The 25,241-nt window shown below is 46.3% G+C and overlaps 1 protein-coding gene across 1 annotated transcript in view; it reads right to left on the bottom strand.

Annotated features, from left to right (window-relative positions):
- LOC135383399 (U-scoloptoxin(01)-Er1a-like) overlaps positions 1 to 25,241 on the bottom strand; it is a 48,692-nt gene that overhangs the window by 2,709 nt on the left and 20,742 nt on the right. The window contains exon 2 of the mRNA XM_064612871.1: positions 15,198 to 15,253. Within this exon, the coding sequence (XP_064468941.1) occupies positions 15,198 to 15,237 (40 nt within the window). The 5' untranslated portion in view covers positions 15,238 to 15,253. The remainder of the gene's footprint in view (positions 1 to 15,197; positions 15,254 to 25,241) is intronic.

Below are 25,241 nucleotides of genomic sequence, written 5' to 3'. Positions count from 1 at the left end.
GAAGGTTACGAATGATTTATCACAGGCCGTAGGCTACATCGTGAATATTACGGGCATCTGTAGATGTACGTGCTTACTGCGCAACAGAAAGCGAACAAGAGGATGTTTGCATCGGTTCGACAATAACCTACGCGACACTGCTGAGCATTGTGTCTCAATAAACTACTTGCATCATTACTGCGCAGACATGAGTCAATCCTTTCCTGAAGTTCTGAGACGCTGTCATAAGGCGATGGCCTTAAAGGGGCAATAAACAGGTATACGAGGCGCACTTTTTTTAAATACATTGTGATACGTTGCCGACGGTGAACATTTTCGAAAAAATGTTGTCGCAAAAAAGTAAATAATGGCTCCAAACTGAATGAATATTCACTGCACTCTTTCGCCCTCATGCCCCGCCCTGCGATGTCCTGGCGACAATAGCGACACGTCATTTTGACGTCGCGCATCTTCAGCCATTTAGAATACGGGACGCTTATACATTAATTTTTTTGTAATATCGAGAAGTGAGGTCAACTCTAAACGTATTCCCACTTGCCCAATCCAAGGTAGCCAGTTCAAACTGTACCAAAAACCCTCGATATTCTATTTCACATGCGCACTATGTTCTCTGTGCTGTATTGCTCCGCGAGGTCACCGCGATGTTCCCGTAACCGGATCCCTCGCAAGCTGCAGCTTGTCTCAGTGGGGTCCGTCATTGGCTAGGAGAGCGAAATCTCCCCCACCTCCAGCGCCTAGAATTCGGTGTTGCTATACGCTGGAATATAGTGACGTGACCCGGCTCCAAGGATAAGGAGAGGCTCGCGCGGATTATGCTCTTTGAATGGCATTGTTTCGTGTTAAAGACACTCGCTGGAAGCAAATGAATTTCATATTTGGATATCGTGAGCTATGTTCTTTCATTGGGCATAATAATTGGAGAATGTTCGTCGACCTGTTTTGTGTCCCTTGTGCGTGACTGTTAAGCACTGTTAGCACCTGTTAAGCACTGTTAAGCACTGTTAAGCACCTTGTGCGTGACTGTTAAGTGCGTGACTGTTAAGTTAAGCGCATTTCTTTCATTGCACGTCAATTGTACGATGCTTGAGAACGTCAACCCCCACAAGGAATCTTCGTCCGTCATCCGCCCTTAAGTCTGCACCGAGGCAGATCGTGATCAAAGCATGTCTCTGCGACATAATGTCGGTTAGACATCTCGTTGACCCGTATGCCTTTCGGTCCCACCTTTGCTCACATACGGATGCCGGTTATGCAGGCGAGTTGTGTGGCCCGGCGGACATTCTGTCAGGGTATCTAACTGCCAGATGGCAAATTAACTAGAGTTCGTTAAGCCTTATTATTAGCCGCCCTATATTTTCAAAAAGTCCTGAAATCCAGCCTGAAACCTGAAACAAGCATGTACTTTGAGATATTCATTGGTAGATTTTGCAACGCAAATGAACCTAAACCGATACCACGCGCATCATGAGGGCAGAATTTTAAATATGAATTAGATGATGGCAGTTGAAGAAATGGCACCAGCACTGAGATCCTAACATCGACAGATGCGGAATTGCTGGCAATAATAGAAGCGCTGAAGGCTGCAGAAGAGGGGAACCTAATCGACGTTGTCATCATCACGGATTCACGGGGCACTATTTCTCGCATGAAATACCCCTACGAAAGATGCTGCTTCGGAGGAAAGGAGTGGCTGCACAAAGCACGGCTTGAGTCCCAGGGCACTGCGGTATCGCTACAGTGGATGCCTTCCCACAAGGGCACAGCAGGCAATGACCACGTTGACGCTCTGTCTAAAACAGCTGCGAGAACCAGGCCGAAAGTCAAAGCTCCCCCAAGCAATTCTTGCTGCTTGAAATCAATTATAAGGTATGTGTGGAGGCTACACCATGACAAGCACACGAGAGACGGATCTGCACTACCACTCTGTGCAGCTGGTGGCCCCTCCAGGGCCGAGGCTTCCCTCCTTCTTCGCATCCGTCCCCGCAGTGCCTACACCACGCGCCCACGTCTTCAAGCTCGGCATCACCCCGAGCCTTGGATGTCCACACTGTGGGGAAACAGAAACGGAAGAGCGCGTTATTATGGATTGCCCAGCCACATCGGATGCAAGACGCAGACTGCAGCAAGCTGTGCAGCCCACCGGCGCTCGAGGATATTGTCTGTCCTAGTGGCAACCTCCATCGTCGGAACTTCGTCCAAAATGCTCTTCTGAACTTTTTCAAGGTCGTCGACACACAAGGACGGCTATAGGAATACATACTGTTTACCAGCAAATACTTATGTTAACGCTACACCCTTTCTCCTCCCTTCCTTTTCTCTGTCAACGTGCCGCCAGCCTAGGCAGGCAGACCGCTCACCTATCCAACGTTACCCCCCCCCCCCCCTCCCCAGTGGGATTCGAACGCACACCCTCTGGTGCCTTTTCTTCAACTGCCATCATTCAATGGAAGTATGCAACTATAGGCGTTGTGAGGCTTCTGTTGTGTTTGTCCTTCTATGTTAATTGCCTCAACCATTACAACTTTTGAATATAAGTTAATGAATTTTAGGTAATTAGTCATCAAGTCATCATTAGTCATCAACCATTACAACGTTTAAATATAAGTTAATTTTAGGTAATTAGTCATTAAGTATATTTACATTCTCTCTCTGACAGGATGTCCGCCTATCTGTATAACGCAGCTACAAAAATTGAATATGTGCTGTTCTCTTAGCTTTACTTTTTATGAAAAATCCGTACTCGTCTAAAATAACAATACCCTGTAGAATTATATGTTTAAAAAAGTGAAAGCTCTGACGGTTCCGAAGTGACACAGATGAAAGATACATAACGGGCAAACGGAAAATAGGGAGGGTAGAAAACAGAGAAACAGTTCGATACACACATGGTAATAGTGATGGTCGCGACTCACATCCCCCTTTTTTTCTTTACCACCCAGGACGGCTACACACGGTGAATACAATGAGGTGAACGGGCTAAAGTGATGGAGAGAGAGAGAGATACATGATCACAATGATATGGGGATGTCTTCCGCTCATTGAGCAGAATGCTACCCCATTGCTATTGGGGTGACATGTAGAAGATACTCGAAAAACGTATTTGAAATAAGATACGTACTAAATACCGCGATCGCAAAGTAATTAAAATACAGTCTAAATACTCATAAAATTTATGTATTTAGAGTAGAGTAGCAAATACTTCACAAAGTATTTAAGATACATTCGAAATACTAGAGTCAGAATTAAATGCAAAGATTTAGGTTGTGAAATTAGACGTAGGCTTTATTCGCTCTCAATGGGAAATTAAAGTAGGGTCAGAGGAAAGGCGGCCGCCCAGCAAAAAGAACAGAACTCCATAAAATGGATTCCTTTGTGATCCCGAGAACATGCCAATTATCTGCTCCATTCGCGGTGTCATCCTCCTCACGAAGACATTTATGTATAGAGATGGTACCGAAAAAGCCTTCCACGAACTCAGCACTGAAGATCCGCATAAATCCTCAGCAAGGCCGCGACCGACCTTCTCAGAGGCAAGCTGAACTCAACGGGAAAATGTTCCTGGGGCGATGGCCTTCCTTTGTAACCCTTAGTTTACCTCTTCCTTTCGTCTTTGTCACGCTTATAGTTTGCCTCGTCCCAGTTGCTCTTTTTCTGGAATTGTAGCAAGCACGTTGCTAGCCAGCTGTTTGCCCCTCCGGTACTCCATCTCCCTCGCAACACTACCTTGGCACACGGAGCAGTGACGTAACCGCGGCGCTTCTCCACTACCTGCGTGATACCGGTCTCCTCAGAAGCCTGTGACATCGTGTGTGGGACGGCGGAAGACCTCTGACCCCCCATCGCCTTACTTTTAACTACCGCGGGACTACGCACTAACGAATCATTTAATAAGGAATAGCAAGCAAGCCCTCCATTCTGGCTGACCTTTCCTGTGAAAATAAATAGATCCCCCCCTCCCCGGTGGTCGTCGCGCGACACGTGGCGCGTGGTTGGCAAACGGAGGTATTGTAATGAAAGCTCAATATTTGCCAATGGCCCCATGAAAATCAATTTCTCCCTGGTTTTCTTTTAAATAATCAATCAATCAAACCAGTCTGCATATTCCCCGAAAGGATAAAAGTAATTGGAGTATTGAGTAGCAAGTACGAAAAAAAAAAGTGTTTTAAATAGAGTACAAAATAGCTTTCTGTAAAATTACTGAGTAATATACTTAAATACCAACAAACGTATTTAAGATACAGTATTTGGAGTACGATACTCCAATAGGCCCTTTGCAAAAGTTCCGGGCGCGCTCCCTGGAAGGGCATGGCAGGAAATGCTGTGCAAAACGACAGCGACGGTACATACACCAGTACGACGACGACGACGATCGGAGACGATAGCAAATCTTTGTCGTTTTGCACAGCATTTCCCAGCACGCCCTGCCAGGGCGCGCGCTGCTCCCTGGAGCTTTTTCAAATGACTTTTTCAAAAATGAGAGAATGGTGATGAGGATGACGCTGACGACGCTGACGGGGTCTTAGAGGGAGTCGATCAGGCCGGTAGTTTCAAGGAATTTGATAAAGGGTCGCAAGACGGACATCTGCTTTCGTTTGTCCCATGGTCCCAAAATGAGTCTGAGGTCAAGGGGTCTGCTGTCAATCCGCGCAAAGTCTTTTGCAAAGTCGTTGATGGAGTGCATCATGTCGTTCAAACATTTCAACCGAGTGAGTGTAAAATGTCAAACAAGAAGAGAAATCACAGGGGAGCACACAAAGCACACACATGTCATAGAATGTCCGTTAGCCCTGTTTTACGTGGAAAAACTTCAGTACTTCAAATGCTGATAGAATCTTTTAATTCATTCAGTGCTTCCACACTCAAGCGTCCTGGAACAGCTGGTCGCACCTGTGCGACCTACGTTTCCATGTTTCATGTTTTTTTTTTTTTTTTCTATTTCTATTCTATTCTATTCAAGTACCCTCAGCATATTGTCGGACGATTGAGGACCTAACAGTCTCGCTATGTCAAAGGCTTGGGAGTACATAAAAATGAAAATTATAAAATATTTTAAAAGTAAAAAATACATAAAATATTTAAAATATTTTAATATCTGTTAATTCTGAAGCGTTCCTTTTCTTTCTTTTTTTTATGTTGATGTTGATGATGATGAAAAAATTGTAGGGAGAGGTTGAATTCGTCACACGACAAATTCGGCTACTCCCATAAACAGACCCCCCCCCCCTACACACACACTTTCGCGCCAAAATCACCTGTTAACGTAGCGCACAATGAATTACATGGTCCTAATAGACTAACTCCGACGCACACCTGCGAATAAATGTCACAAGCGCTGACAAGGCAGCATCCCTCTTGTCAGGTGCAAGCATGAAGACGCATTCTTGCATGCGATAATTATAGATCGAGAAACGGAACAGTGTATCCCTCTTAGCGCGCTCTTGTAGCTATTGACACAAACTGCAATCGTTCCGTTGGGTTGCCCATTTCTGCAAATTGAGAGTACACGCTTCATGAAGACTTGTGTGTCCCTACGTCAGACCTGTGAAACGCGTTGTTTTACATTGAAGTAGAGCGAAGCATTTTTCTTCACAACGGACTAGTTGTTTTGAGGTGATTGAAGGATGGTTTCTATATTTGTTTTGGGCACGCAATAAATTGGTTTCGCTTCACGGGCAGCTTAAAATCGCTTGCACCGTACCAGCGATATGTGTCATGGGGCAGACTGCAACGTGAACTTTGCTCTCTGGACCTCGTCGGTTCTCTGAACCCTTCTAAAGAAAAGCGACGGACAAAGAAGACACGTGTTTTCGCCTTCTGTATTCAGAATGTGAAATACCGTTAACTTTTCTTATTCTAGGACTTCGAAAAGCGCGAAGCCGTCGCTTGGACGTTATGCAGCACTGTCGTCGATATGAAGTCATATTAAGTTTGGCTCGTATACTTCGTACTTTGATATGACAATGAACAGTTCGTAAAAAAAAAAAAAAAAAAAAAAACCGGCTGAAAGTAGAAGAGACGGCGGCCTGTGATTCCTCAAGCAGCATCATGTTAAAGCGATAGCTTCGTGGGGGATCTGTGGGGAAACCACATGGTGACACCCCCTGGCGTCACGCGGTAAACTATTTCTAAACAATCGCAAACTGCTCCTAATATTTGAGTGTCGATAAAAACTCTCATTTTCTCTCTCCCTCTCTCTCAGAATATTACGTCGCAGCAAATCACGACGCTCGAGCACAGCAAAGTCTTATCTCTCGCACAATCACAGTTTGCGGCAGCTTTCCGCCGGGCCATTCTTCATCCTCGCGCAACATCAGCTGACGATACAAAAGGTGAGACCTTCGAGCTCGTCGACATTTAACCCTAGACGTCGATAGCGCGTGGAATGCGGAACAAAGTTGGCGGAATCCCGTCGCCTCCCCCACTTTGAAAGGGATCTCTGGTACAATAATTCACCATCAACATAGCTTTCCCTGCTTCCTGGGCTGGATACACGTGGAGCCGGTTTTATCAATTCCGTAACGGGGACGTCCGAGTCGACCTGCAACACGCGTCGAGTTCTTGGCCGTGCTCCCCAATTATGCGATGGTTACGGGCGCCTATACTGAGCTAATACATGAAGTGGGTGAATGCTGTCTCTGGCTTTGAAAGGAGTGTTATACAGGTACACAGACAGTTAAAATTCTTGCACAACCACTGATGATTAGCGGTGGGACGAATCAGAGAAGCACGTGTGGCGATATATGTATCACGGTATTTTTGGTGTCGATTAAATAGGATAGACCGTCACTACTACCTGACGAGTCTACTTATCTACTGTCTTGCATATGTCAGTGCGGAAAGGGAACGGCGTAGCGCACACAGCCATTCGGAAGACCAATACATTGGGGTATTGTGGGAGACTACGTGACACACTTGTGGGAAACTTCGAATCAGAAGCAATAACCCCATCATTCGTGGCAACGGTTGCCACAGAGGGTGCTACGCAGTGAAGTCCTGTTTTTATAGTGTACAAGTTGTGAGCATGATGGCAGTGCATCTGTATGTCACTTCCTCTACACTTCAGTCACTTCTTTCTGATACCTCCAACGAACATTCAGTTGGTGAAGTTCTCACCCTGATGGGTGGACCTTAGACCTTCTGACGGCACCCACCAAGCAAACATTGCCGACTTTCGCACTGTTGACAATGGCCCAATAAGGCCGAAACAGCTGTTCAGTGCTGGTACGACGACGTTTGAGTTGTAAACTCAAAGTGCAGCCAAAGGGCTTCTTTTTTCGTTCCTCTGTTTGAGGATAGTTATGTTGCTGCTAAATTTGACTGTTTGTTGTTATTTGTTCGCTGCTACTGAACGCGTAATCATGTGTTATTTTAGCTGTTTTTATTGATATAGGTTTGGAAGCGTAAGAAAAAAAAATCTCGATATACGTATCGAGTTTCTGTGCTGTGCTGTGTATTGACAGCACAATGACATGACATCGGTACACATTAAGGCATTTATTTAGCACATCGTGACGATTCTTGTTCTACTCCCTTTTGTAACCCAGCCTTTTGTGTCAACTATGTGGAGCTCATTTTTCTCGCAATTAAAGGTGTTGACACATGTCCTGACCCCAGCTCTGCGACTGACTGCAGACGTTGAAGTTAGGCTGAGAGGAACGTGCCTCAACCCGTCGCTCACTACCACGCTCCCATATCGACTGCTCTTCACATGAGGTTCGGATAAGATATAACGTAGAATGTGCGAAGTGAAAGGATGCGGGACATCAGAAAAAATATAAAAAAACGAAGAAATAAAGGAAAAGTGAATTACTGTTAGAGGGAAAGAAACCATCAACTTGATGCTGGAGAAGACGTCTGCCATTTGCATCACGACTGCATAGAAGAGCGTATTGGTTATGGACGTGCAACAGCGCACAAGGACGGACTGTTGCTTCGAATCATGGACAAAGAAAAGGACAGCCAACGTTCGCTCTCCTGAAAAGTGAAGGCAGCCCAAGGGATATTCGAGGAAAGAGAAAAGCGTGGGGCAAGTGATGTACGAATAGGAGATGAGTTTTAGTTTCCTTGAAGCCCTGTAACGGTTACGTTACCTGAGAAAGCCAATCAGGGGGATTTGCACACGCCACATTGCGGGCCATTGTGACACGCTACAACCACATCCATCCAGAAACTATGCTATAGGCAGCACGATGCTAGGCAGGCAACCCTGTAAAGCGGAAACCGGAAACTAGGGTGACGTCACATAGCTGGTTACCAATTCCAGTTGTACTTTTCGGTTGAGTAGGGCGCGTCTCCTCTCGTTCCTTCCTCCATGCTTCGAACGAACCCTTATCGTCCGTCCTTGTGCCCTGGTGTGTCATTGGCATTAAACAATATGCATGAACAGCCTAAATGGAAGGGGGCTCGTCGCAGAGGGGATTTTCGCTGCGATATTGGCCCGCTCTACCAGTGAGAGGTTTGCGAAGCGATCGTCCACAGATGCCAGTTAAAACAATGAATGAGTGAACTAAAGAGCATTTTCACTGAACGTGTTCGTCTTTAATCAACGCTCGGATGGTCGAATGTCTGTGCAGGGTGGGTTCCACTTCGTTGACACCGAAGCAGAAATATGCACGTTGTGAAGTAACGATTGCACAAGTTGACTAGATCTCTAGGTTCCTTCGATTTCCCGAAATGATGCTTGACCATCAAGATGAAACATCCGTACACGAACAGAAGAATACGAGACAACAGTCAAAGCAATGAGAAAGCGTTCACTCGCCACTGAAGAAGGCAAACACAATTCCTTAGGCTGTAAATATGATGCATGCGACTTTGGTAAGTCGGGGAAACTTCCCCTTAGTAAAATGCGCTCTCACGCGAGATGGTACAGCGTTAGGGAGATGTTCTCAAGAGGCACGTTGCCAGAACCCCTCTGCTGGATCGCCTTCTACGTGACCATGAAATCATTCACGTATGGTACTAATTGTCCAGCTCTTTTCTGTTGCGATGTTTCCCCATGCAGAACTTCAAGAAGGTCACCGATGAATGGAGTAATTGTGGATAAATGCGTAACAATCTAATTGGAACTACGCCTGATGTTCCAAAGCATGCGTTTACTGATAACGCCTGTTACGAAGGGGGGGGGGGAATGAGAAAAAGAGGAGCGTTAATCTACCGCAAGCGAAGGATGTACCAGTTACCGAGTCCTTCAGTTTAGGCAGTACGAAAGTTAAGTATAGCGTGTTCCCTGTTGGCTCAAGCACCGAGCTTTTTACGCATCCCTGCTTTGTTGTTGTCGCTTCCTAGCAACCGCGCACTCTTAAAACATGGTGGAGAACGCACAGGGACAAGGACGACACACATGGAAGCGTTCAACTAGCAGCTGATTTAATTGGACGAAAACTCTAGTCAGGAAAGTCCTGGGCAACAAAGGCGACCTCTAGCGACAAATCAGTCGCTAGTTGAACGCTTCCGTGTGTGTCGTCCTTGCCCCCGTGCGTTCTCCACCATGTTCAGTCCCAACGAACTTGCTCTATACACATTCTCGCACTCTTAAAACAGGTACAGTATGTAATTGGAGTAGATTTACACGAACAGAACTTCACCACATAACACGGTGAAGGGCAGCCATTGGACAGAATGATACCGTTAGCACTCCTGGGGGCTTAATCGCTTCATCGTTGTTACGGTCGTTACAAGCTAACGAGTGGCGGGAAATTCAAAAAGGCGGGCGGGAAATTTAAAAAGGTGGGCACGTGATAAAACACGTGCACGACGCTCTTCGCGCGATACGTGAAGGCCGTGGTACACGTCACGCGCAATGTGTCACGTGCCCACCTTTTTTAATTTCCCGCCACTCGTTAGCTTGTAACGACCGTAACGACGATGAAGCGATTAAGCCCCCAGGGGGCTAGCCGGGGGAGGGGGCGGATGTTTAGGGGGCTCAAACCACCAAAATTGTACCATTGGTAGTGCATTTTAGGAGTGGGAAACGAGGGAGACATCCTCCTCCCCCATGTAAATTCCCATAGATCCCCTCCCGAAATATTTTTCTGTCTACCCCACTAGTCCAGAGGGACCAATTGAATTGGAATGTGCACCCTATCGTCTGTCTCTTACGACACTATCTGTGACTCCACCTGAGACAACTGCCTTCAACACCGCTGCATTGTGCTTCTTGTGTGTAATAATGTCGCGTGTAATAATGTCACATTAACAACGTTTTGCAGCTCATGACATATGTCATGCTAAGTCAAGTAACGTCAGCATGCGCCCGTGCAATTTATCGAGGACTTATCAGTCCACAGACAAACTTAAACTTACTGACTTACTAAATCCGAATTACTGTGCATACATATATTCGTACATATGTGTTTCGCGCGCACAAACTAAACTGCAACAGGGCGAAAATGGATTACGTAACCATCACGTGGTTGACAATGTGTGCTATCGGAAAATCCAGCTTTTTCTTGCAGTTGTTTGCAACATAGCACCTGAACAGTCATTTATCAACGCACAAACACGCCTACACCTTCGTCTCGAACGAAAAATGGAGCGCTAATAACGCCGAGAGAACTAGTTTTGCACCTTTTCTCCTTCAGGTTTTATAGTTTGGGCTCGCAACCAGCCAAAAAGAAAGAAAGTGATTCCCGGCGTCAGTTTCGAATAAAGTCACTTGGCCGGTTCACATTGACGATAAACTGCCGGAACTACTCGGATCTGGGACGGCCCAGATTGTGTTTCCAAACACAGCACGGTCAAGCTGGCAGAATGGGATTATTGACAGCTATTCATGACAAGCGTTTCCGACACCTCTCGTTTAGGTACACACAGGTACACAGCCTGGAACGTTGAAGCGGTTCAGTCGAGCCAGGTACTAAACAAATACAGGAAAATGCTACTGTTTGTTTAGATTTTCTGGCAGCCAACGCCAAAAGTGAATTCGTGTGTTCAGCTTTATAAATAAGTAAATCGGCAAAGGTAAAATTTGAAAGTAAAGTGATTCTTGGAAAATCGAGATAGATAGATTCTGGAACCCGATGGGAGAGGCACTACAAAAGGAAAAAAAAAGTCGGTTTTCACTTAGCCAATCGGTCCGCACAGATGCTGCACATGGTAGTTCAGGGATGATGATGATTAGGACAAGGATAATACAGTAAAACCTCGTTAATTCGGATCGCACGGGACCGACGAAAATGTCCGACTTATCCGAATGTCGAATTATAGAACGAGCAACAAAATACGAGGTGAACTTGCCGTTATCAACGTACCTTTATTTCGAAAGGAACTGCAAGAGTGTGCTTTGTTTTGTACCGGAGATCTGAGCCTTTAAAACAACTTTTCTGATAGCCGCCAAGTGCTGCACGGCATCGGCACCGCCGGGAGCACTGCAGCAAAAGTTCTCCAACACAGCACCTTGTCCGAATTATCCGAATTTTCGAATTAACAGGGGACGAGTTATCGATGTTTTACTCTTTTTTGATCGCCAATGTCTTGGTCTGATCATTAGTCTAGTGCAGTGGTTCTCAACTTGTGTTATTCGAGGGAACCCGTGATCGTGCCAGCAAGATCTCAGGGAACCTACACTGGGGCACCTGTGTAGAAATGGGTGAGGCAAACTATAGATGTCGTTTAAGTGTCAAGTTTTTATCTACGAGGGGTGTTCAAGTCAAACCGGGACTTTCTGTCTCCTGGCTGTACAAATGACTCGCGCTACTTCTTTTTGGTCATTTTGACAGGCGACAGGCCTCCGCGTTCACCACGTGGTGGTCCAAAGTTTGTGCAAAACAGAAGACACGTGTTGGACAGGATGGCTGACAAAGAGGTGAGGGCGCACATCGAACACCGAATTGCCATGAAGTTTCTCGTGAATGAAGGCGTAAAGTCATCTGAAATTCACAGAAGACTTCAGGCTCAGTATGGCCACGATACACTTAGCCGCAGCAAAGCGTTTGAGTGGTGCAAACGGTTCCGAGACGGCCGTACATCAGTGCAAGACGACCCCGGCCGGGGCGGCTCAGAGCCCAGTGTCAGAGTTGCTGACAACATGTAGAGCGCCTGATCTTCAAGAACCGACGGATAACTCGATATCAATAGTGCATATAGTGCGATCAATAGTGCGTATTGTTGTCAGATTCTCAAGGGTGTGCATAAGGCGCCGAAGCAAAATCGGCCGGGCCTCATCACCAAAGGAGTCCTCCTCCTACAGTACAATGCACGCCCGCATACCGCACATCTCACGACACGCACCTTACAGGAACTTGGCTGGGAGTTGCTGCCACATCCCCCTTACAGTCCAGACCTCGCCCCCAGCGATTTCCATCTCTTCGGGCCACTGAAGGCGTTCCTTGGGGGCCCAACTGCGACGACGAGGTCAAGAATGCGGTCCGACCATGGCTGCTACGCGCCGGTAAGGATTTCTACGCTGCTGGCAATCAAGCCCTCGTGAAACGCTGGGACAAGTGCATTAGTGCAGCTGGAGATTACGTGGAAAAATAAAACTAATTTCTCGCCTGTAAGTTAATTTTACTTTTGCGAAAAATGAAAAGTCCCGGTTTGACTTGAACGGCCCTCGTGTATAACTACCTATTTAATCATTTTAAATAATTGTTTATTGTTTCGTCGCAACATGTCACTTGAGGTTGGCCAGATTAATTCAAATGTTTCACAGTACTTCCCCGAAGATAATATATTTGGCAGAGGGAAACGAGGGTGCTATCCTCCCCCATGTAAAGTCCCCATAGAACCCCTTTCGAAATATTTTTCGAGCTAGGCCTCTGCTTTGCGATGACTGTCAGCCGCCGCAACATGGTAACAATAATGATAATTGGTGGCTTTACGTCGCGAGACAATGGGTGGTTTTCAAGTTGAGAAGTGGCGCTACGCATGCTGGGTCTTCGAACTTCCGGTCCGAAATTGCGCTCAATTGGAGCAAAGCAAAACTTATACCACCTGGCTTAAAAGACAACCAAGATGAGTTTTCCTGGGAATACCTGCACCTCAAAGAAGTAAGGTACTGTAACAAATACTTCGCACGTACTTTTCTTGCGACAAAGATAATATTTCGTGACACATCGTGCATGTTTCGGTTTCGTTCGGCGTGCGCTTCAAAATCGCAATCTTTTGCTGCGGGAAATGTTCTGTTACAATGCGGTCAATTTGACGCTTCAAATAACAAAGATAACAGACAGCATTTCAGATATGGCACAACAAAATGTGCAGGCAGTATTTTACGCTGCAATCTTCCGCACTCTGACGATAGTACGCATGTAATCGTTTTCTTTTAGTCTGGGAAGAAGCTGTGGCTTTAGTAATATTCTGTTCACATTATGAGTTGATAATCTTATCACAGCCACGCACAATTCAAGGTGATAAGTACACAGCACGGCATTTGGTGACAAGTGCCTACACCCCTTAGTTCAATTTTCGTTCGTTGACAACATTTTTCCAAAGGCGCAGGATCCAAGGGTATGCGATACATTATATGTCCCTTTTCCGCAGAATTAGTGCATTTACGCCCGAAACATTAGCTTATTTTTAGGTTGAAAATCGCACTTACTCTATAAGACTCCAGCAGAACTTCGGACCGGAAGCGTAAATCCACGTGACATTGCTACTTCCCTTACGTCATTTTGACAGGAAGTTGCAAACCACCCATTGTGATCACGAGCGTGTCGCTCATGATCACAGTTGTCTCGCGACGTAAAGCCACAGTGGGCGGTCGCTCAATTATAATTTTGTCCACCCGTGGGTTCTTTAACGTGCGGCGAAAGCTCAACACACGGCACGCCGTATTTAACGTCCCTCGCGGAAGACAGCGTGTCAAAGCAATTTCTACCCTGCCACGAAGTTGCCGGTGTGCTCAGCCGGGTTCGAACCCACAACCTTGGGATCAGTAGCAAACACGCCGCGGACGGTACCGTGGCTGACCTGGAGCTGCGATCCCGATGTCAATTTCATTGTCAACGAACACGTGTCGAGCACTGTTCGAGATAATAAGGCTGTCCCAGAGCGATACTTGGTAGGTGTGGTCATGTTACATTCGCGGGTGCTGCACGCAGAACCCTGGTTGAGAAACACTGCTCTACTACATAGGCGTAGAAAGGTGAGTACCGGATTCTCTTTTCTTCTTTTTGAAATCCTATTGTCATTGTTCTCCCATAAAATGAATCTTGTGGTTTTTATATATTTTGTACAGGAGATGCGAGATTACTTAGCTCAAATAACGTAATCTGTAACGCGATAGATTCTGATGACTGGACAGCAACAACAACAACAATTATATTTTGACGTTGAAGTGGGAAGGTTTCACACTCTAGGAGTGGAACGCTGTCCCATAGCTAAGGGGTCTAATATGAGTGATGACGGTGATGATCGGAGTGGCGATGGCAGGGATTTCCCTACACCCCCCTCGGGGGGGGGGGTGTACACCCTCCCTGCATTTTTGCAACACCCCCCCCCCCCCTGAAATTTCTCAGGTGACCCCAACCAACTCGGCCACCAGCACGTTCTAGCTGGTAGTGAGTCCGGCGCAGCGAATTATATCATCTACTATCAAACTTGGGCTGTAGGACTCCAGCCATGCAGATGATCGTAGCATGCATTTCTATACGATCATTTGAAAGTGACTGTTCAATATGCATATATTGAGGTTGCCCCCGCAGCACAGCTTGCCCCCGCCGCCCCGCGAGGGGCGGCGGGGGCAAGCTGTGATTGCAGTGTACGCCTCCAACAGTCCATATTGGTATAAATCCAACAGCGGAGGTGTATGTGCTCCACGTTGGCAAGTACACCACACTCGTTGATGTCTGGGCGTTGTCGCACTGAGTTCTATAAACTGGCTGTTTGCTTTTGTTAAATTTTCTTTGAACAGAAATTTAGTTTTGCATGTTTTGAGTTTGAGCTTGAATGTAAAAAAAAAAAAAAGGGGGGGGGAAGAGATTGAATTCGTCACCTGAGGAATTCTGCTCCTCCCATAAAGAACCCCCAAAAGCCAGTGGAGTATGAAAAAAAAAAAGAAAACAAGCCGAAGCTTTTTGGACGCACGTCACGCGCAATTACGTAATCTAATTAACGTAATTATGATCAGCCAAAGAGCCTCGGCTTCTTTTTTCCCCTCGCGCATATGAGTGGATGAGTTATGGGTCTGACGTGAGTAGTGGTGGGAGGGGGGAACTGGCGCCATACATGGTATGATGTGTTCTAACGTCACTCACCTGTGCAACAGAGCGCAATCACGACCAGATGACGGGACATTCTGCAAGACGGAAATCTGAAAGAACAAAAGTTACCGTCTTAAAAATGGTATGGCAACTGGCAGTTTAGACAACAGCACACCTTCAGAAAACTTAACACTCACTAGAGACTGCTCCATGTTGTATGTTGTTGACGTTACCGTTCTACATATATTACAGTACGGAGTGTGCGGAAGACAAAAGAGCACGCATTTTCCGCGAAACCCATCTGAATGAAATAGGAAGTAATGCTTCACTGAGTATATTCTAGGATCTGAGGTTTGTCAGCTCCTGTTCTGATGTCACGAAGCGTTGCCCAGCGACCTTCGACGACTCTGAGACGCCTGCAAGTTGCTCAGATGGGATAGTGCGCCATACGCCGACATAATAAGGAACCCTGGCCATACGTGTGTCGGAATGTATCAGAGGGAAATCTAGAAAGAGCTCCATGCATACAGCACAGCTTCTGTCGGGAGTCGCGAACACTCGTCACCGTCCAAGTCTTGACGGCTCAGCCAAGCGAGATCTGGACAGAACAAGTGGTGTCTACAACACAGTTTCTCTAAGAGTTGAGAATGACAGTCATACCACGACCCACTGCTGTCTGCTTTTCGATGATAGCAGGCGACAGTTCTAGACTAACGGAAACGCGCACTTGCTTTTCTTTTTCTTTTGCAGACGAGAAACCGTTCACAGACAGGCTATGCATTTTGAGCTGAGCAAGCTTGAGGTTTGCATGCTGAGCAAGATGACGGACAAACGATAGCGCTCGACCGTTACGCTCCTGTGTTACTTATTCGGCCCTCGTAATGGTGTCCACTAGGATGTCCTCTAAGACTATACTAAGCCCACCTGACGGTTACGTTATTTGCGCTGGGCTATTCGGCTGTGCTATTGCAGCATTTTGCCAATGCCAATGTTGCCAACAAATTACAATGTAGAGCAATTAAAAACTGTCAGAATTTTCTAATGGCGTACTGCTGGATGTTTGTATCCTGTGGAGGCAACTATTTCCTGACGACGACGACGAAAGTGAGTTCAGTTGAGCTTGAATATATATAAAAAAAAGGGATGAAAGCACTTTGTAGTCCTCCACTCAGTTTTGGCAGTGTAGGTATTGTGAGGGCGGAACATGAAAAGAAATATGCAAAGAGTTTGGCCACAATAATAGGACCTGCTACTCCGCATTTATGAGTTGTTAGCTGCTAACTAAAAAGTGCAATACAGTTAAAGGCGGGAGGTCCGTTTTGTGTTAGTAAAGAAATGCTCATGACCTTCGATGGTCAGACGCTGCAACGATGAGTTGGCCCATAGGATCAAGTAGCACTCCTGACGCAGATCACCCGCTTTAGCTTTAATTGCCTGTTGACAAATGCAAACAGGACCGTTGCCGTTCGTGGGCGGCATAGTGGTGGAGGTTAGTCCAGGGTTATCAGTTGAGCACATCCGTCCGAGAATGTAGGGCAGTCTTCCACAAAAAAAATAGCGTAAGACAACTACCCCTTCCCGAAGGGGCAACTGGTCTATTCCCCTGATACTCACAATGCTGGAGGTCTACTGCCCACCCCTTCGAAGGCCAGACAGCTCCTACTGAAGCAATCTATGAGAACCTGTTTTACGTTAAGGCCATTGCAGTTATATCAAAATATGGTTGTCGAAGAACGGGTCCCACTGATCCGCATGCCGGCTGGACTAATTATGAACTCCATAGCGAGCAAGGCTTCCATTTCTGTATGGAAGTGGTCTATAAACGAGCTTTCAGCTGCATCCTGTCGGCGTTCCTTTCAAATATTTGTCTCCGACTGTACTTTTTTTTTTTCCTGTTTGTGTTGCTGTTCTTGTCGCGTGGCAGAACCCTGGCGGCCTCCTGACGGGCAGTAAGGCTCCGGGCTCGCAGTGGCGGTGCGTGTCACTGCCGTATAGTCTCCCTGCTTTAGCCACAGACACATGTGCAGGTATCTCGTTGAAGAGGGGGGAGATTGACTATGCTACCGTGGATTGCCTTTGGACATGCAGATATACGTATCACATGTAGAAGTCGAGAATACAGGGAATGAGAAGAGGGGGCGGGAAAAGAAACACTTGTTTTTACATTCTGCCAGAACAGCGACTCATATCACTTTCTCGCCTTATAGGCACAGATTAAGAACAGTTCACCACGAATAGTCCCACAGCGTCATATGCAGACATGTTCGGCAGAAGGCTCAGGGCGTTATCAAAGCTCGCTGTCCCACCCATACCACATCGCAACAATCCCGGGATTTCGGGATAATAAGTTTCTGCTTTCTCGACAACGGATATTCGGTGGTACGTGTGAAAAAGAACAACGGTGTCTTACCGACTTTTGGTTTCAGACGTACCTTCCCAGAAAAATATCATTTGCAATCTGAAACCGAACCAACCCCGTCGCCTACGACACATCACAAACACGTTAACTGCTGACTCATGTGAACCACGCAAACTACAGCCGAGAACAGCCCTCAAGTAGCATTAAAACTCTTACGAAATCAGAAGGAGTCTTCCGATCCATAACGCTAAAAAATAGTGCAGAATCTCCCTCTCTCCTTCTCTACAGAATATCTCTTTTTGTTCTTTTCATCCTCACATATACGTATATATTTGAAAGTAATAAGATAAAATTGAGAGAGCCTTTTTGAAAAAACTAGACTCGGCCAGAACAGAGCCAGTTACTGCGGATGTATAAAAGGGGAGAAGTGAAGAATTGCACAATTCCATGTAGTCACATAAGCGACATTCCCCAGAATACTCCAACGGAAGATGCGATAAACGGCATTGATTGTGACTGCCGCGTAAGTACAAGTGCTGAACGTCATGTCTTCTCGTGCACTGCTAACTGCGGGAAATATCCTGAGGCGTAGCCTCAAGATATCACGTAGCAGACGACAAGAACAGACGCATTTCACGTGGCATTCTTGACGCATTTTTGCGGCATCCACGAGAATGAAGAAGCGGACAGGGCTGCGGCAGCCGCGTATGTGTCCCGATCGACAATATCAATTATCCTCTCCAAATGGGACATCAGAAAAACTGCCTTGCCGATATGGTAAAGTCCCTGTCCCGTCTACAATAGTGCCATGATGTCTAATCAAGGACCCTCCTGAGAGAAGTGGTGGTGGTGGTGGTGGTGGTGATGGTGAAAGGGCTTGCCGTTGTCGGCCTCATGTAAGTGGGCAACGTCACGACTGACGCCCTGGGGAAATGTGCGTCCTGGGCCGACTTCTAGGGGAACTGTGCCGACATATGTCGGCACAGAGAGCCGTGGCCTGAGAGAAGTGGATCCCTATTTATCCCTCAACTTGCCCAGTCGGCTGTCTCGCACCTTTTCGTCCGTTATACACAGGCTCCGTCTCGGTGTGGCCTTCACCCCAGTCTTTAAACGAAGGCTTGATCGCTCTGACACCATGTTATGCTCCAAGTGTGCCGTGCTAGCAAATATCAAGTACGTGATCGTGGACTGTGTCCTCTTCAGGAGTCAACGAGAAAAGTTACGAATACGTATGAAACAAATCACTGCCGCTCCGTCCTCTTTAACGACAGTCCCTGGACCCTGGACCGACATCCTGCGACACCGTCGCACCTTGCACGTTTTCCTGGATTTTTCTGCAAGTCGCACGTTTCCTTTATGGCCTTCATCAGTACGTCTCTCCACATTCTGTGCCTTCCTTCATTTACTGGCACTTACCCCGCAGATGCTGATGTGCAGCCCTACTACATGGGTGCCTGAATACTAGCTCCCTCTGTGAATGCAGGGGGTCCAGTATTGATGAGGCACCCTACTACATACCGTCTCTCCACCATCGTCACCTCGTTGTCATTTTCCATCTTATGCCACAACTCAGATGGCGATTTTCCCCATTCATCATCATCATCAGTGTATTTGTTGTTGTTGTTGTTGTTGCGATAGCATGGATGTGCCAGGTGGGTACAGTCCTATAGGACATCCTGGAAATAGTTGGGGAAAAAATCCCGGGACTGTAAAAACGTCTCGGGATTACGAACCCTAAACACGATGCTGAACTCATAAGTACCTAAGGGTAAAATCTGTCGTGTTGCCGCATATCCGCAAGGTGTCCCATAATATTAAAAATGTATCGGGTAGGTTTAGCGTACTGGAGGATTTCATGGCTCCTCATAAGCGGAGCAAGCCTCTCCGCTGAGCCCAGCCCTATGGCCAAGTGTATCATAAAACATGTTAACTATAAATGAGTATACAGTGCAGCGAAGCGCTTCTCTACAACTCCGCTCTTTTAGTTGTGGTAGATGCAATGCCGGACAAACTCGTACATGTATTGATATCACACTGGAAGAACACAATGCTTTGTAGTGAGGCACACCTTCGGGTCACCTTGCGGTACATTGTCAGAGGTGTGGGTGCAAGCTTGCATTCCAATTGTGCCGTTCTTATCACAATGCATAAAGGAGCCCAGAAAGCCATCCAAAAGCAGTTTCTCACGCATTATGAAAGGATGTGACTTGACTTGACAACCAACGCAAAAAAAGTTACCTGTACGCAATATTTTTCTTAGAAAAAAACGCCCCCGAACATCGACGCGCGCGTTCCCGCTCCACTCGCTCTGCAGGGCGAAACGAGGAGGAGGAGGAGGAAAAATGTCACCGGTGATGCCATTGCAAGAGAGACCGTGCTCCAATCGAGGCCGGCGCTTTCCGCATTTATGATTTTTGGTCCGTTTCTCTCACGGTTATTTGCCAGACGACGTCTTGTGTAGCAGGCGACATTTCTCCAAACCTGCAAACCAATTAGTGGGCTGTACCGTAATGACGTCAGACTGACTCGGGCGGCCAGTTGTGGGCATTGCCACCGTTGCGCACGGTCGCGATTTTTAAAATCCAATTCGGCAAGATTTATGCATCTGTTCAGTGAATCACTTCATATGGTGCATTTAACAGTCAGGTTAACAGCTTGATATATAAAAAAGGTAGTGATTGAATCGCTTTGTGGGCCAATAGTATGTGAGGACCTATATGACAAATAAGCTACATAGTGCATGTGTAGTCCCTCGATAAGCTTACTGGAATGCGAGTTGGAATTCTGGGGTAAAGGGGGGGGGATATGTTTAATAAGAAGAGGAACGAGGGAAAGGTCAGCCAGACAGGGTGTCGGCTTGCTATTCCCAAAAATAAATAAAGGGATTGGGGAAGGCAATGGGCTATCAGACTGCTTCCCGCGCACTTAGAATTTTTTGTCGTATGCACTTGAAGATGTCGAGAAATCATCTCTAACCGCATGCTTTTAATGCACAATTTGAAGTACTGTAGTACATTCTTGAATTATTATAGTATTATATACTGTGCTCTATTATATCGCACAAGTTGTGTCTGTACCATGTAGGTTATATGCTGAGAATTGCATTATTTTCAACGTTGTGAACAATACAAATGATCAAATGCTATTAAACGAATCACTTAACAAAGATAACAAATGGACAAAGTATTGGCACGTGGAATTAAACGTTAAAAAGTGCGTGCAAATTACAATATCGCGGAAAAATAGGCCACTGTCTTTCGCTTACTCATTGGACAATGCGCGCCTCCGCACCGTAGACAGATACAAGTACCTTGGAGATATATTAACATCCGATCTCCGTTGGAGCTGTCACGTCGATGAAGTTACAAGAAAGGCCACCAAGAGACTGTGGTTTTTGAGGCGTTTTATGCGCAATAGCACCCGTAAAACTAAGCTTGCAGCTTATCTTTCCCTTGTTCGCCCAATCCTTCCGCCGCCCGTAGTCTGGGATCCTCACACAGCATCCGACATACTTAAGTTAGAACGTGTTCAGAAACTAGCACTTCCCTTCATCTATGGCGTCCGTGACTCATCCTCATCAGTATCAGCTCTCTAGAGGGATGTCCGCGTTGAACCGCCCGCTGTGCGAAGATTCATCGACTCAGACTATTTTTTCAGCTCTTGCAGAGGGAAGTGAGGATAGACTATAAACAATTATTCCGCTACTCTGGTTTGTGCGAGTCTAGGACACGACACAGCCGACATATTTGATTGATTGATTGATTTTAAAAGAAAAAAAATTGAGATGGTAGTCTCGAGCCACTCGGGACTGGAGCCGACATATTTATCTGCCTACGCCTCGCATTAGCGCTTGTCAGCTTACTTGTGTTCACCTCAGTTGAGTGGAATTTGCTTCCTGAATCAGTCATATCTTTACATGATACAGACTTTCAACTATAACAAGTTTGTTTGCTAACATCTTAACATAGTCTCTCGCACTCGTTGATATTACCATGTTGTCCCGCTTGTTATGCTTGCTGTGTTTATTGTTCGGCATAGTGTCTCTTTGCTTAGGCTGCCGCAGGGCGGTCAGCAATATTACCCAAATAAATAAAATAAATTAAAATAAATAAATATACTCAATGAACAAAGCCATACTTGCCTCCGCCACTGCTATACTGCTATAAAAGCAGCGCGCTCCGCGTTCCTTTTGTAATGACATCTACTAATATACGCTTCCCAAATCTCGATAGATAGAGTAGCCAAACGGAGAATTTTCTTGCGGAGAAGCAGGCGGTTACCATGGGAACAGGTGCGCCTCGCACCTTTCCCACGAAGAGGCGCGTGCGTCTTTTCCTACGATAATACACATTATGTTAGTGGGGACTGAAGGAGGGGAAAATAGACCTCTACCCGAACAACGTCATCATGACGTTGGTAGACAGACTGAAACCAAAACAAATCTGAAGGGGAGGGCTGGGTTCCACGAATGGGCACTTGTTCGCTGCCTCCTATTGAAAGAAAAGTAGGACCGAATGTCACGTCTCTTTCAGGGACCATCGTAATCCCCCCAAGATCGTGGCTTTCGGGCGCGACCTTGTTCGCCCCTAGCTTCGAGCGTAGTTCAACTCTACCAAACTGGTGGCGCTGTCGAACACTATGACGTCATTTTTTACAAATGGGGAGAGGTCTATAAACACCTATCTCTATTGCAATTCCAGATTTTTCGGTGTACAATAGCTCCCGAACGCGGGATCGCAGCGTCATTGGAGTTTGATTGGAATATCCAGGAGGCAAATCTCTACATCAGCAACATGATTCCTCCAAAAGTGGGGAGCATCTTTTCACGGCCCCTTTGAGATGCCCTCGCCGGCTGTATTTTGTCCTTGTCACATTTGTGTTTGTACAGTGAAAAGTTGTGAGTTCGGTATTGTGTTCTGCATTCAGTACTTGTTCTTTTCTACTGAACAGTGTACCGTGCGATCGAAACATGTAAGCGGAGATACATATATAAGCTCTTCTGCATGTACACTTCTCATAGCTGCATCGCGGCAACAAAAAAAGCAACAAAGAGGGAGTTCTGAATGTATCTCCTATCGCGAGCGTAAATTTTGTTTTCCCGCTCTCATGGCTATACATCTTTGATGGTGATGATAATCCCGCGACATGATGGCACTTTCACGAGTCAAAAGCGCCGTAAATCATTTGAGGCAACTCGTAAAATGAACGTCCAACAATTTATTAGAGAAAGCCCTCGGGACTATAGCGTCGTAATTTTTTTCCCAGCCACTCTCATAGTTTTTCAAAAATCGAGAAAACAGTGTGCCAAAGTAGACAGCAACTACGCATTGCGAGTGAAGCACGACGGCAAATCTACATTGCATGCCAATAACACTGGGTCTAACGCAGCAATATCGACGGCGTGTAAATGTAAGATTAATGCAATTAATGCGGCGAGAATGTGTTAGCATATGACGTATTCTCACTATCACTAATTAAATTAATCACTATCATTAATCACTATCACTAGCACTGTCACTAATCACTATCACCACTACTCATCATTCATCATTAGTCACCAATTATCACCAATTATCACAATGACCACTACATTACTACTATCTACAAAATATATACTACTGCACCTACTATCTAAATCTACTATCTACTTCTCTTCTCATATCTAACACTCTATATCTGAACTCGAAGCTTCACACATCCATCCGACAGACAGATGGTCACAATTTTCCAACTTGGGGGTTCTAATGCTAACGCATTAAAAATGCTGGTATTCATGGAGGAAGGAAGGAAAGGATGCACTTCAAGGGGGGGGGGGGGGGGGGGGGGGGGGTATTCGAAAGAAGAGTAGTGTGTGTTGAAAGTGACATATGAAAAGGGGGTCAGTTTGAGGCCCTAACATGTCACGTTACTTGAGAAAGTCAACCAGGAGGCTCCGCACACGCCACCTTGGGGGCCACGCTACGGTCACACCTCTCCATAAATTTTGAAATATGAAATCAAGGCACCTGTAAAGCCAAAACCGGAAGACTAGCAGTGGCGTCACACGGCTGGCCCCCCGTCCCAGCTTCACTTTCTGGTGGAATAGGGCTCCTCCTCTAATTTTATTTTCTTTTTTTGCCTATTCAACCTTTTAGTGTTTTGTGGGTTTTGCCGTTCGACTGTTTGCGTGTTGCATGTTTGCGCGTTCTGTGACATCTCAGTGTGTGTGCAATTGTTTTCTGTCGGAATCACCACCACCACTAATCATCATCATCATCATCATCATCCTCTTCATTGGCATCATCAGTACAGGAGTTTTCCACAAAAGTAACTGGTGCAAGAGATGTGGAGTTGCGGGCCTCACACTAGTGAAGCCAAAATCTCCATTTTATTTCTCTTAAAATCAATCAACCAGTAAATCAATATTTTCCTTTTAATTCCATTTTACCGCCGCGAAGCAACTGTGCCATGAGCGGCGTATAGACGTGGTCGGGTGGAGAGAGGACAGCGGAAGGAATGGGGGACAGGAGGTCCTGGACCGACCTCGGGGGGAACTGTGCCGACATTCCTTTGGATAGTCTGCCGGAAAACCCCAGGAAAACCTCAGAGGGTTTTCCCAGGATTCCCAGGCTGGGGAACCGGTGCGGGGATGCGATCCCGCGTGACCTCCCAGTCTCGGCGTAGAAAGTGATTATCCTACCCACTATGCCACGGGTGTTGGTTCTTCTAATTCCTTCCTCCACGTGGATACATGAGTGCCAATGTTGCAGGCTATGGTGTTATCGCAATGTTTGAGGCAAATTAAATTTTTAGGGCGATTTTAACCACGTGTGGGCTACATTGCGAGGTATTTATCATCAACAAACGCTTACAGAACACCGAACATGTAAGCTGTTTGCTCATTGCGTTACGATACCTTTAACGTCGATCAGCAGAGACCGCGGCGAACGACGCATATTTTTTCACTCGCACCTTAAAATATGACTTCTGAAGGCCAAAGGCAGCTTATTTTGAAGTATATCAGCACCTGGGAGGTCGAAGAAGAGCTTAGCCGGAAATGAGTCTCGGTTATGTCATATCAGAGAGCCCTTACAGTAGCGGCTTGACCTATGACCCTCGCCAGGAGAAAGCCGCCGTAGACAGGTCGAGTCAGCCGTGACTTCTTGCTCCGAACGAAAGCGTGGTCGTGTCTCTTCCCTATGTAGGCTCAACGTTGGCCCCAATTCTGCGTCGGCAGGTCGGCTAGTGGCAAACCTGTCCATCTTGCTGTTCAACTTACGCGTGTAGGACGCAATCGCGCAATTCTTACGACGCTCTCCCGCTCCTAGAGGAGTCTTTCGGGGTATTAGTAAGATGGACGTGTCAGCATAATGGTAGGTTATAGCGTACTCGTCTGTGGTAGCAAGCACCTGTGCAAGACGTGTTATGGTATCATTAATGTGATGCAGCCGTTTTCCATTCCTTTCACGACGGTTTCTTTCGCATTGTAAGGACGCAAAAGGCGCTATTCAGTCTAAATCCAGGAATTAAAATGAAATGAGCCCATTGATGTCCCGTGCACAGTTAGAATCTGACCTTACGAACACAAATTCGTAGATCGAGGGAGATCTTCACAAATGAGAGATGACCTTGTGGTTTTGAGTCATTGAGAAACGCCAGACCTGTCTTGTATTACGTTCTCCGGAACTAATTTTCTAGTCTGTCCTGATATACCAACAATACCATTTTTAAACTTCAGTTTAGAGTGAGTGAGTAAAAAG

Source organism: Ornithodoros turicata, chromosome 2, assembly GCF_037126465.1.
Source record: "Ornithodoros turicata isolate Travis chromosome 2, ASM3712646v1, whole genome shotgun sequence".
In the NCBI taxonomy this organism is placed as follows: Eukaryota; Metazoa; Arthropoda; class Arachnida; order Ixodida; family Argasidae; genus Ornithodoros; species Ornithodoros turicata.
Note: the sequence above shows the minus strand (reverse complement) of the source record. Positions and strands in the feature narration are given on the sequence as shown.